The 14,667-nt window shown below is 39.8% G+C and overlaps 1 protein-coding gene across 7 annotated transcripts in view; it reads right to left on the reverse strand.

The window, feature by feature from the left end:
• zdhhc14 (zinc finger DHHC-type palmitoyltransferase 14) overlaps positions 1-10,154 on the reverse strand; it is a 146,479-nt gene extending 136,325 nt beyond the window's left edge. For 3 of the 7 annotated variants that reach the window (XM_062041948.1, XM_062041943.1, XM_062041949.1), the window contains exons 1-2: positions 9,620-10,153; positions 7,562-7,831 (exon numbers count right to left, since the gene is read on the reverse strand). In XM_062041948.1, the coding sequence (XP_061897932.1) occupies positions 7,562-7,803 (242 nt within the window). In that variant the 5' untranslated portion in view covers positions 7,804-7,831; positions 9,620-10,153. The other 4 variants (XM_062041946.1, XM_062041944.1, XM_062041945.1 and 1 more) reach the window with 4 other exon arrangements.
• Positions 10,155-14,667: the final 4,513 nt, after the last annotated feature.

A 14,667-nucleotide genomic window follows, 5' to 3' on the forward strand; every position in this document is an offset into this window, starting at 1 on the left:
GCAGAGTTCGCGCTCCCACTGGATGCTTTCCCTTTGCTGTGGTACGCCGTGACGCGGTCTGCGTCGCCTTGGAAACGCTCAAGACGAAGGTTTAACGCTTTAGTATGCAGACCTCTGCCAAAGACGTTATGTTTTCGCCAGTATTTGTTTGTATGTTTGTAAGCAACATAACTCAAAAAGTTATGGAAGGATTTTGATTAAATGTTCAGGAAATGTCCATAAAAAAACTTTCCTCTCTTCTACTACAGACACACTTCTCCCACATGCTTTATCCTTTTATCCCCTTTTAAGAATGGAAAATACTATTGCGTCACGTAGCTTGCGTCCCCTTTGACTGTGTCTTGTTTGATTTATAGTTCTTCCGTGGGAGGGTGGCGCCAAACTTGTAATTCTCTTCCAAAACACTAAGGGGCAGTGTCTTGAGAAGGAGAAACTACAGCTGTCGTTGACTAGATTATTTTTGTGAAAAGTGACGATAGACGACAACCACGTCATCAACATCTTTGTCTCCACTGGAACTAATCATTCAAAATCATCACTTTACTTTTTAATTTACATTTTACTTCTAAACCAGAGGAGAATACATTTGCAAAGATGGACTGTGCAACTTTTAAACGAGTCTCGGAAGAGGACGCTATTATTATTTGCAACACTTTTCGGCCGTTCAGGACATGGGACAAGGGAGTGCTATTGTGTAATTGTAAATAAAACTGTTAAATAACTATTGTAAGTTAACGTCAAAGCTGGTGTTAATCTGTGTGATCATGTTCAGAGTTCATAAATGTTTGAAAGTGCCTGAAAGATTATTAACGGACAATGAGAAGTGTTGTGTGTGAGAGAAAAAGATGTGTGTGCACGAGAAAGAATATGTGTCGGAATTTAACTTGTTAGCACAAGATTGGCAATAAAAGCTAAAACAAGTGTCGCACCGTGTAACTTCTTCTGGATGCAGCAACACATTCAGTAGGGCTGCGCGATAAGGTGGAAAACTATATCATGATACATGTTTTTTTAAATGATCGATATCGATAATTATTGATACTTTTTATTACTTATTTAAGCTTGTCAATAAATACAATAAACAATTTCCAACGTCCCATGTGTCCTATCTATCAGTGGATAGAGCAGACCTGGGCATTCTGCGGCCCGCGGGCCGCATCCGGCCCTTTGTACGTCCCTGACCGGCCCGCGTGAGGCCAATTATAAATTACAAAATACATTTTAAAAAGTATCTATTTCGAGTGTGCAATACAACGGTGCTGCTTTTGTTTTGAAAAGCGTTATTTGTATTACTTCCGTGTGGACGTATGCTCGTGCGCGCAGCGGCAATCACAAATACAAAATAAATTTAAAAATACATCTTTGTCGTGCGTGCAATACAACTGTGCTGCTTTTATTTTGAAAAGTGTTATATGTGCGTATGTCCTGTAAGGGAAGGCGCACAGCGACATGCCCGGTTATCCCGAGACGCTAAAAAGAGAAAAGTTGATGACGAATGGCGTGTTTTAATAAAGACATGGACTGCCAAGTAAAGGTAAAGCCGTGTGCTTAATTTGTGGTACACACGTTGCTGTGTTTAAAGAATATAGTGTAACGACCTGCTGAAGTAGATGTTGTCTTCTTGAGTTGCGTAAATGAGAAGTGAGGAGACGTGCGTGTGGAAGGAACGAGATATGTTGAGCTGTGTTAGTATAGCTTGCTTAATAAAAGTTTAAAAATTGCGTCAGACTTGGTGTGCACTTCTTCTGGACGCTACAATTGATGTCAGAAGTAAAACTTTGCGCATACTGCACTGTTTGTGTGCTACGTCATCAGGAGGTACGTGCCACGTGAGGAGCTCACTGCAAAGAGAGAGAGAGAGACAGAGAGAGACTGAGAGAAAGAGGGAGAGAGGCAGCGTTTACAGGTGCAGCCACGCTGCTAGCCACGGGGGGAATTCCGCCCTCAATGAAGACTCCCAGGTTTGATGGCAAGGCGAACTGGGAGGCATTTCATCCCACTTGTGACATCAATTGTAGCATCCAGAAGAAGTGCACACCAAGTCTGATGCTCTTTTTAAACTTTTATTGAGCATGCTATACTAACACAGCTCAACTTATCTCGTTCTTTCCAAAAGGAAAACCAATCCTCACTCCTCATTTCCGCAACAGCAACGCTTCCTCCTTCTTCGCCAATCACCTTACAGGCATGCTACGTTCACAACAAAGACGATGCAAGATGAAGTGACAGAAATTGCAATTTTTGTAATGTAATATACATCAGGAAGTGTTGTGTAAGAAAGTGTTAAAAATAAAACCATCAAAAGCCATCTGCTTTTGTATAAAGATAAGTTAGGTTAAATGAAAATATTATTATTATCTATCTTACGGTACATCAAAAATAATTTGTGCAAAATTTAATTGAAATATTGTCGGTGCGGCCCTCCAGCAGTGCTCGGGTTGCTCATGCGGCCCCCGGTAAAAATTAATTGCCCACCCCTGGGATAGAGTGTCTGGGAGCCAGGTAGGATGAGCGCGGCGAAGGTAATAAAATAATTAAAATAGGTTTGAAGGGAGTTGCAGATTGGAGACTCTAAATAGCAGTCGTGTATAAACTATTGAACACTACACAGACTAGTTTGAGAAGCTACTCATTAAACAGACACATTGGAAGTGTCAGGATGTTGCCGCACTGTCTGCATTAAAACCAACAAAACTAAAGGCACGTTTCTGTTATTGAGTTGATATATCAAGATATCACGGTTTCTCTTCTCACTCCATGCAGTGAATCCACAGCAAGACAGAAAAACAACGCAACAACACTGGTGTTGTGAGAGTAGCGTACATGTGTACGTGTGTGTGTGTGCTCCTTTAAGAACGGCAGCGTGTTGAGTGAGTGACGTCAGTAAGCGAGCGGTAGCATGCAGAAGTCCTGGCGACTGGCGAATGTGTCCGGTTGTGTCCTGCAGAAATTAGAAAGCGGAGCTTAGCAGACCCATTGTCGGGTAAAGTGAAGGATGTTGCCCCCAACGAAAACATCTGGGAGCCGAACAGCAGAAAAGGTGTAGTTAATACAGTTACGTGTGTCCCTCCCATTGCTCAGTGACACTTCCTGTTTCCTGTATTCCCAAAGCGCGAGTGACTTCATGAAACAAATCTTGCTTCCTAATTTCTGGTTTCTTCCAAACCAAAAATATGAATATGTATTGAATATTTGAGCAAACGCATTTTATATTGATATCGATTGACTATTGCGATATATATTAATATCGTATTAGCGGCACTACCCTAACATTCAGTAATTTTTTGGGGGGCGCACCGAGATATTAAGTACACAATATCAGTTTTCATGCAAAATGTAATCTGGGGGGATGGCAATCAAAAACCGGTTCTTGTTCAGAACCGGACCCCAGTGTATCAATTCCTTGGGATTGCTTGCCATTTTGTCTAGCGGTTCTCTAAACAGTTATTCTGGGTGGGGATGATGTCATAACGCAACATGCGTAGTGACGTCAGATCACAAGTACTTTTTTTCTTACCTACGTATGTGACCTCGCTGTAGGCTTTGTAAGGTCTTGTTACCTTACCTCTAAACTAAACAAAATTGAGGAATCCACTTTTTTTTCCCCCCCAAATAAGTATTGATAAGAGAACTGTTAAGGGAGCCGAAGCAGAATTGAAAGTGGAATCTTGTCTATTTCCATCCTGATTATTCACTGTTGGTTTTTTTCCATAGAAAAATGTGTGCATTTCAAGCACAAAGTCTGCTCGCTTGTGTTCAGGGACTCTCTTGGGAAAAACTGACTAATCACAGCTCTGCGTTCTACGTCGTCGGCACAACGCAGGAAGCTAGGCAGTGGAAGGGGAAAAGGCGACGTTGCCTATGCAAGTTACGTGACACGAGAGTAAACACCAGGCTTAAGGCATGTCACACACTCACCTTGGTGGTCCCGCGCTGCCCAGAAGATTGTGGGATATGCAGTTTATTTTCAGACCGGCCAATGCAAATGCGCCAGGAAAAAAATACACTCACCAAGTTGTGTTGACACGTCACATCATTATTGTGAAACTTTGAAAGCGCAATACCGCGTTCTCTACAATGCCGCTACATTCCTAGCTGATACTAAGAATACTTTTTCTTTGCCCATATCGCACAGCACTAAGTTAGAACTAATACTAAAACTTGACCTCGACCAAGGACCTCCTGTACTCAGAAATTTGGTAAATACCCAATGCACCGATATATCAAAAAATACTATACACACGCGTTTCAGAAGCATTCAATTTAGTAGTAGTCAAGTACATCATTCAACAAAAGAGAACTGTTACCATACAGATAGAGAACAGTAGCCATTTTTCACTGCACACAAAGAAGTTTGCCTAGTTTGAAAGCACGTTACCCTTATGTACGGCCAGTTTGAGTAACAAACATAATGATGGAGACATATTTTTATCTAGACCTGATCAGGTTACAGTGATGGCAGTGTGATTAGTCGGGTGAAAGAAACAACATAATGTGGTAAACCCATGCGTTGGCAGTGCTCAGATCAGTGTCTATCTACGTCACATATTTCAATCACAGTGGAGATATTTGGAACACCCAGGAATAGGTGGAGAGGCTGGCTCAAATGCTGTGGAGACTGTGTGTGTGTCTATGTATGTGTGTGTGTGTGTGTGTGTGTGTGTGTGTGTGTGTGTGTGTGTGTGTGTGTGTGTGTGTGTGTGTGTGTGTGTGTGTGTGTGTGTGTGTGTGTGTGTGTGTGTGTGTGTGTGTGTGTGTGTGTGTGTGTGTGTGTCTCGTTTAGGGAGAGTGGAACTGTGATTAAGTGAGTGCAAATAGCATGACTCGTCTACTCCATAAAGCTGAGGCTGATATTATACTAAATCCCTTAGAGAAATGTTGGTTATGCTAAGATCCAGCAATTAACAGGATAGTATTGCACAATATTCAACTTAATAAAACATCAATAAACCATTTAACTGTGTTTCCTATTAATAGTTGGGGAAAGTGTCTTGTCACAGAGACCATTTGGGGTTATGGTTGGAGGATCTGATAATGTGCCATATGTCTGATTAAAGTGTATTATCATTTCAGATTTCTGTATCACTGTAAGGTATTTCTCTCAAAGCATATTTGTGACATGTCAACTCAATTTGAAACTAACATTTTAAAATTCTGGAATGTTGGGGCTCAGGATTAAATGGGGATAAAATGGTATACAGTAGGGTTTATCAATAAACAATAATATTTCAGACTACTTGAAAATGTAATAATTTTATTTTCTGTGTTTAGCTCCTAAGTATTGGATGCATGATCAAAAGTTGTCCAACCGCACAACTAACTGAAATTTTCCGAACGTTAAGGTGCTGTATGAAATTTTCCGAACGTTAAGGTGCTGTATCATTTAGTTGTGCGGTTGGACAACTTTTGATCATGCATCCAATACTTAGGAGCTAAACACAGAAAATAAAATTATTACAGGCAAATCAATTGATGGCTATAAAGATATGTTGGTGTCTACAAAGAGTACTGCAATCACAATACAAGCATATTATCATCAAATTTGAACAATACAAAAAAGTAGAATCTTAATTGTTTGGCAGAACTCATTTAAACTTCACTTAATATGTGTAATTATGTTATTTCTATCGCCTAATCTAATTTTGAGCAATGGCAGATATCGATATTGTTTGACACTAATTGAAAGAAAAACTGTATTAGTTAAAAGAGCTTATATCTCACTATATTGTGGAACAGAGAAATATGTGATACACTCAAATGATGCGTATTTCCCAGCTTCCAATTGGCACAATGTGCATGAGAGGCGATTTAATGTGTGAACTACTGCATTTTTTTGCCCTAGTCATTTCATGACGTAATTGTGTGTGTGTGTTTACAACAGAAAATATAATCTCACAAGCACCTCATTAGATGTGAAGCTTCTGATGCGATGTATAAAAATATTTTGGGACAATGACAATAGTTTACAACGCAAAACAGAGCATTTATGAGTTTCGGGGTGTTAAATTTATCCCAGCTTTGCAGGACATGCTGTACAGGTGTCATTCCGCCTATGATACGGCTCTGAGACTACCAGGTTCGATGGCGTCCCTGTCAGTCCGTGTCAGAGAGAGGAGTAACATTGAAAATTGGAATAAGTTTGCTTTTAGGGCATCATGAGTGACCTCGTCCTCACATAACAGTACTGTCAACACTGTGGTAAACAAACTATGAAAACATGTTTTACTATGTCATATTTTAAACTTTGGGTTGTTGCATTTTTCGACACTCATTTTGTTTTTTTCTTCCAAAATATCTTTGTCGTTCATACCATAAAAGACAAAATATCTCCATGACATTGCTTCACAGGGCTCTGCGCGATTCCTACCACTTGCTAAGATTGCGGTCTTCTAGGATGCGTCCACACCTGTAAAGGTACTATGGTCCATAACGAAAAAAGATCCTCGGTTGTCACTTTAGTTTAGTGCAATCTAGTATGCGTTCACATTTCTATTTTTGTCAGAAATTTTGTAAGTGTTGCAATGCATTACCTGGTTACAGTCACATATGGTGACATCGTATATTGTGTTTTAGTCTGTTCGTGGGGCCGGTTTTCACGATGGACTCACCCAGGATAAAATTTTACTGGTAGGTGGACCGAGACCCATCTCTGAGATGATCTCTGTTACTCTACCAAACTAACCGTACTAATACCAGTAAAGACAACGGACTGTACAGCATTATAACCAGACCAAGCGTGAACGCACCATTAATCCATGTGCATCATGCAGAGGCATGCATTATCCAGAGACTAAAAACCCACAGCAATAACCACAAAGAATCTATTCATCAGAAACATGCCCTGGCAAAATAAAACTAAAAACTAAATAACTATCAAATGGTGTCATATTATGACTTTGTTTTGTCTTTATTTTAAGCATTTCCTTCTGGTCTAGAAAACATGTAATGGTGGTCAAAATCTTGCATTGATTTTGTTTTTCAAGCTGCTTTCTGACTGTCTCTTCAGAATGCACCCTCCTCCAGGCCAAGACCCCTTCACCCCATCAGCCATGTTGTAGTTTTTAGTGAGTTCACTGAGAGATATAAGTTAGAATTATACACATCTTTTTATTAGAAATGGCAACACATGTGTGAGCCAGTCTACCCCACAACAAGAGGATAGAGAAATATAAGTCATTTATTGACCAAAACTTTGGACTAGAACTGAATAAAAATGGCGGACTTGCGCAAAGCTCTTTGGGTAAACTTTGACCGTATATGGAGATATCCGCCAACTCAGGTAACATATTTCACAAACATCTCAAATTTCAAACGGCTCATTTGGAGCAAGTTTGGAAGAAGGCAAGATTGGTTTATAAAATCCAACAAATACCAACAGTTAAGAGTGTCGGTTTTGCATAATATTTATTTCTTAAAGATGAAACACCAGTGACTCCAAACTGATGACACACACATGTGCTCTCATCTCAACTTAGCTGCACTCATGACATCCCTAAGCCACCAGGTCATAGAACACAAGTGAATCGCAGATGGGCGCACAAAGACTGTACACAATACTCACTCAAATGTGAAGAAAAGTCCACACGTCACAAGAATGAGGACAAGGGTGAGGTAGAAAACCCCAGTCTGTTTGGCCATCATTATCCTCCCATGGCAGTAGAATTTATTCCGACCTGGGAAGGACTCCCACTTCCTCTTTTTGGGCGTCTTCTTCTTAAAAGGAGTCTCCATTGGAGTGGAGCTGCGAGTGCTTATTTGGCTGTACTCACACTCTCTCATGGACTCAGACACTCCAAGATGCATCAATTGCTCTTTAAAATCCACTTACGGGCTGTGAACACAATACACAAGCAGAAGTTAGTGAGGCTAATAGCAACAAAAATACATGTCAGAACTAGGGTTGTACGGTATACCGGTATTAGTATAGTACCGCGATACTAATGAATAATTTTCGGTACGATACCGTCTCTGAAACGTACCGGTCCCACACCCCCCCTCGCCCGTGTCGAAGTCATGTCGTGACATTGCTGGTTTTACGAGAAGACAAGCATGTTCGGTAGCACACAATCACAGAGTACTTACAAGCAGACACAGTGTGTAAACAGAAAAGGGCGAATGGATGCATTTTGGCTTAAAAACTAACGATAAAGGTAAAGTTATAACACTGAAACGCTCTCAGGAAGAGATGCTTTAAGACATGGCTAGCTAGCTAGCAGCTAACGTCCATCCACCGTCGGCAGTGTTTTAGCGACTTCTAAATCACTAATCCTGGTGACAAATAAAGTATGTTTCTTACAAGGATCATCCCTGCAGGACGAGGAATAGCTAAACATGCTTCACTGCACACTGTAGCTCACCGGCATCAAAATGTAAACAAACGCCATGGGTGGATCTACACCTAACATCCACTGTACGGCCCGTATCTAGTCAATACTACTATGATTACGTCAATATTTTTTGACATCAGAACATCTTTTGTTTTTTCTAAATATATATTATGTTTATAAACTCAGGAAATACGTCCCTGGACACATGAGGACTTTGAATATGACCAATGTATGATCCTGTAACTACTTGGTATGGGATTGATACCCAAATTTGTGGTATCATCCAAAACTAATGTAAAGTATCAAACAACAGAAAAATAAGTGATTCCTACATTTTAACAGAAGTGTAGACAGTACATGTTACCATGAATTGATTAACGTGGACCCCGACTTAAACAAGTTGAAAAACTTTTTCGGGTGTTACCATTTAGTGGTCAATTGTACGGAATATGTACTGTACTGTGCAATCTACTAATAAAAGATTAAATCAAAAGAGAAAGTAAGCAGATATTAACAGTAAATGAACAAGTAGATTAATAATTAATTTTCTACCACTTGTCCTCAATAATGTTGACAAAATAACAGAATGATAAATGATACAATATGTTACTGCATATGTCAGCAGACTAATTAGGAGCCTTTGTTTGTTTACTTACTACTAAAAGACAAGTTGTCTAGTATGTTCACTATTTTATTTAAGGACTTAACTGCAATAAGAAACATATGTTTAATGTACCCTAAGATTTTTGGTTAAAATAAAGCCAATAATGCATTTGTTTGTGATCCCCTTTATTTAGAAAAGTACCCAAAAGTACCGAAAAGTATCTAAATAATTTTAGTACCGGTACCAAAATATTGGTATCGTTACAACACTAGTCAGAACACAAAATGTATATCAAACGACAGTTGGAATAGCATTATTAGAATGAATGAATGTTGTTCAACAAAATTTGTCAAAATCAGCAAATAGCACCTACCCAAGATCTGCTATTGACTAGCAAGCAACCTGGCTAGCCTCACGTAGCATCTGAAGCAAACGCGGCTAGCAGTTTGCCACATGTATTTAGGTTAGCACTTTGACTTATTAGTACAATAGGAGGTTAGCTTACGCATACTCATTTTTCATCTATATAACTAGACGTTATTGGCTTCCTGTTTAACTGTAACAGCATGCCACAGAAGACGTGTGCTGGCTGTCACCGCGGCACTACAAGCACCGTGTCTCCCCGTTCAGGGAATGTTTGCGTGTAACGCCGAGCGAGGCGACTCACTTGCTGGGCGCGCTCCCTTACCGAGGGGAAGTGGTCGTCGTGTCGGGGTGTTGTCGCGTCGTCGCTCCTCCACTGCTTCTTATCCGGGTTTGAAACGAGCGGAGGACGAAACGACACACACCATTTTACAAGTTTAAAGGCTCCATTCGAGTTAAATGTGCAGCTTGTTGTCGATAAACTTCGAAGGCAAAATCCATAGAGAAAGACAACAAACGCGGCAGGGTGCTCTCAGGCGATCTCCAGCATCCCGACGAGCTGCCACCGCCGGACCACAAAGCCCCAGCGTGTCATCAAAACATTCCTCGATAAAACACAGGGAATCTACACCGTTCCGTGAAAAGTTGTAGCGTGCAGACAATCCAGTCGAGCAGCCGTTCAGTTTACATTGTGTTCCGGTACGCGGGCTGAGCTGCCACCCTCCCGAGCACCATCACCATGGGAGCGGAGCGGGGCCTCCCAGCCTGCTTGCGGGCTCCTCCCCCTCCAGCGAACGACGTCGCCAAGGAGAGGGTGCCCTGCCAAGACTGCTGGGAGATCCTAAACCGGATTGTGGGGATATATTCCGCCTATAAAGCGCTCTTAAAACATTTTTGTGTACTCGAAATAGTGAAAACCTGCTAGTACAAGGCGGCTAACAATTGGGTTAATTGGGATTAATATATTCTGTTTATAAGGCAATTCAGACACTCAATTTACATGCCGTGACTTGCATATTAAAGGCCTACTGAAATTTTTTTTTTATTTAAACAGGGATAGCAGATCCATTCTATGTGTCATACTTGATCATTTCGCGATATTGCCATATTTTTGCTGAAAGGATTTAGTAGAGAACATCGACGATAAAGTTCGCAACTTTTGGTCGCTGATAAAAAAAGCCTTGCTGTACCGGAAGTAGCGTGACGTCACAAGTTGAAGGGCTCCTCACATTTCCCCATTGTTTACACCAGCAGCTAGAGCGATTCGGACCGAGAAAGCGACGATTACCCCATTAATTTGAGCCAGGATGAAAGATTCGTGGATGAGGAAAGTGAGAGTGAAGGATTAGAGTGCAGTGCAGGACGCATCTTTTTTCGCTCTGACCGTAACTTAGGTACAAGCTGGCTCATTGGATTCCACACTCTCTCCTTTTTCTATTGTGGATCACGGATTTATATTTTAAACCACCTCGGATACTATATCCTCTTGAAAATGAGAGTTGAGAACGCGAAATGGACATTAACAGTGACTTTTATCTCCACGACAATACATCGGCGAAGCTTTTTGGTTACAGAGCTAACGTGATAGCATCATGCTTAAATGCAGATAGAAACAGAAGAAATAAACCCCTGACTGGAAGGATAGACAGAAAATCAACAATACTATTAAACCATGGACCATACACGGTTTATACTTTCCAGCTTGGCGAAGCTTAACAATGCTGTTGCTAATGACGCCATTGAAGCTAACTTAGCAACGGGACCTCACTGAGCTATGATAAAAACATTAGCGCTCCACCTACGCCAGCCAGCCCTCATCTGCTCATCAACACCCGTGCTCACCTGCGTTCCAGCGATCGACAGAAAGACGAAGGACTTCACCCGATCATCCGTGCGGTCGGCGGCTAACGTCGGATAGCACGTCTGCTATCCAAGTCAAAGTCCTCCTGGTTGTGTTGCTACAGCCAGCCGCTAATACACCGATCCCACCTACAACTTTCTTCTTTGCAGTCTTCATTGTTCATTAAACAAATTGCAAAAGATTCACCAACACAGATGTCCAGAATACTGTGGAATTTTGAGATGAAAACAGAGCTTTTTGTATTGGTTTCAATGGTGTACCAATACTTCCGGTTCAACGATTGACGTCACGCGCATACGTCATCATACATAGACGTTTTCAACCGGAAGTTTAGCGGGAAATTTAAAATTGCACTTTATAAGTTAACCCGGCCGTATTGGCATGTGTTGCAATGTTAAGATTTCATCATTGATATATAAACTATCAGACTGCGTGGTTGGTAGTAGTGGGTTTCAGTAGGCCTTTAACCAAGCTATAGCGGCATTGTTATTGTAAGAGCTAACACAGAGGAACTACTTTTCCAGTGTCGTGACACATCCTCTTGCTCACACTGCCGCCCCTCTAGCGAGTAGCCAGCTACTAGCTAGCCTAAGCTGCTAATAAAGTTGGTTGCGACCCGCCATAAAATATAGAAGGAGCTTGAGCTGTTTCTGATGCTGCTGTATTGCCTTTTAGTTTGGAAATGTTAATCCTGGATTATAAAGCATGACTCTCACCTGTATAGAAGGTTGTGGCCCCAGTTGGCTCACTTTGAAATTCCACACGGTCAACAAATGGAATTGCAGCATAAGACCCGCCAACATCACTCGGAGGCATATTTTTTATCTGACTAGTGAGGATTATTCGGAATTTACCAGCTCAAAGAGAGTGCTGAAAGATACAACCATCTCATCAATTGGGATCCCAGTGAGAGTGAATATTGTAAGTCACAGTTGTATGTTCTTTTTTTTTTTAATGGTTAGCAATAGGGCTACATAAATATCCTTCAAGGTTCTCACAAAATCTGCCATAGCAAACACAGAACATTCTCTTGATGTTGTTGTTGACGGAAGTTTCTGTAATGCTTAAATTGACCCGAATACTGTAAATATAACATGAATGTGCCTGTTACCCGTGATGGGCAGTAACGAGCTACATGTAGCTAAGCTACGTAGCTTAACTACATTTTCCAGTAGCTTGGCGGTAGCTTAACTACGTTTTTAACGAGTAGCTTTTCTTGAAGCTTAACTACTTTCAGACCCATGTAGCTAGGTAGCTTACATCAAAGCTACAAGCTACAAAGAAAATGGACTGCAAATCCAGGCCCCCCCAAAAAATATAGAGAAAATCCAATGACCTAGATGAATGAGAACATCTATACATATGAAGAACATCCATGATGATTGGTTGGTGTTCGTATAATGAGTCATAATTGGCTAAGGTTAAGGCGAACAATTATGGACTGGCCAATCAGAGGCAAGATAAGGCGGGTCATCGAAACCAGGAAGCAAAATCATAACAAGTCACGCACTCATGTCATAAGACGACGAGGGAGTCTGAGACAGAGGGACGATTCAAGCTGACCACTCAAAAAAAAAAGAAATACTTGAAAATAGCAAAGGAACTCTCGACCGCAGATGAGCTTTTTCCTTCAGTGATGAAGATGATGTCCAGGAAACCCACATTAATGCATGTCCTTGGCCATATTTAGACAAATGTATGCGTTTAGAGAAAAAAATGCCCAAAACCTTAGTTTTTAGTTGTTGTTGTTAGTGGGTGCCCGAGCTTTCAGTCGCTCTGCTCCACATCTTTGGAACTCTTTGCCACCAGACCTTCGTAACCTAGACTCAATATCCCTCTTCAAATCAAGACGCAAAACACACCTATTCCTGACTGCTTATTCATTGTAATCATCTTTTCTTCTCTATCTTTGTTGTTGTCATTATTGTTGTTTTTATCCAATTTGATTTTTATTGTTTTGATTTTGTACAGTGTCCTTGAGTGCCCAGAAAGGCACCTTATAAATAACATTTATTATTATTATTATTATTATTACTCTGTAAACCAAAATTATAACTGCTTTCTTTATTGAAGACGTGGAACACAAATTTAGGAACACATATTAAGGCGAGTTGAGTTCATAAAAAGTTTTACTGCTCATAACCATTACCAACTGTTCCCAAACAACACACAAGTCATTGTTTTTTGTAGATGCTTTTTTAAACTGTAAGTAGAGAACATGACTAACATTGTAGGGGTGGGCCAAAGAAACTAAAATAAATACATACAGTGGAGTTCGGAGACCCCTAGAAGTAGTTGTAGGGTGTTCCCAGCTAAATGACAGATAGTTCTCATTTCATTTCATTTTTATTTATCTCCTTCATTGATGTGCATTTTTGATCAATAGACAATTATACCTCAATTATTCAATTATACATTTACACACCAATGCCTGAGAAGGAGCAGGATGAAGAAAAATCTTATATTTTCATATAAACCAACAATTACATCCAAATATAATGAAAACAAACAAAAAAACACAACAAGTGCAAAACTTCATGAAGTACAAATAATAATAATAATATATACACCTCACGGGATGATACAAAACAAATACAAAACCAGGCAAAAAATAAGTAAAATAATAAATATAAAGCAAAATGTAAACACTTATGGCTGTCCATATGATGTTATTGTTCTGTCTTTATATATTTTTTTCAATTGGAATATATTTTTACAATCTTTTATCTCATTGTAAAGAGAATTCCATAGTTTAACCCCCACCACTGATATACACATTTGTTTTAAAGTTGTCCTTGAATACTGATGTTTGAAATGACCTTTTCTTCTATGCTCTTCATTCTCAGAAGTGATGACAAACATTTTTTGTAAATTTGCTGGTAATGTTTAACTTTTAGCCTTAAACATGACACATAATGTCTGTAACTTTACTAGCTCCTGTAATTTCAATAAACCAGAATTAATAAATAATATGTTAGTGTGTTCTAAGTAATCTACTTTATGAATAATCCTTATAGCTCTTTTCTGTAGTTGATACAATGCCTTTATGTTACTCTTATATGTGTTCCCCCACACTTCCACACAGTAGCTGATATATGGCAATATAAGTGCACAATACAATATACGTATTGCCCTATAATCTAACACATATTTTACCACATTTAATATAAAAATACTCCTAGACATCTTTTTCCGTACATGTGCAATATGAGATTTCCATGTCAGACCGTCATCCAGTATCACTCCTAAAAATCTAAGTTCAGAAACCCTTTCAATATCAATTCCATCTATTGACAGTTTGATCGTTTCCTCCCTTTTCCTCTTACAAAAAATCATGAACTTTGGTTTTTTTACATTTAATGATAATTTATTGACATCAAACCATCTCTTAAGTTTAATCATTTCCTGTTCAATAATGTTTGATAACGCTTTTAAGTCATGTCCCTAATTATAAAAGTTGGTGTCGTCCGCAAATAATACAAATTTCAATAACTTTGATACCTCACATATAT

This window comes from Entelurus aequoreus, linkage group LG03 (genome assembly GCF_033978785.1).
Source record: "Entelurus aequoreus isolate RoL-2023_Sb linkage group LG03, RoL_Eaeq_v1.1, whole genome shotgun sequence".
Lineage (NCBI taxonomy): Eukaryota > Metazoa > Chordata > Actinopteri > Syngnathiformes > Syngnathidae > Entelurus > Entelurus aequoreus.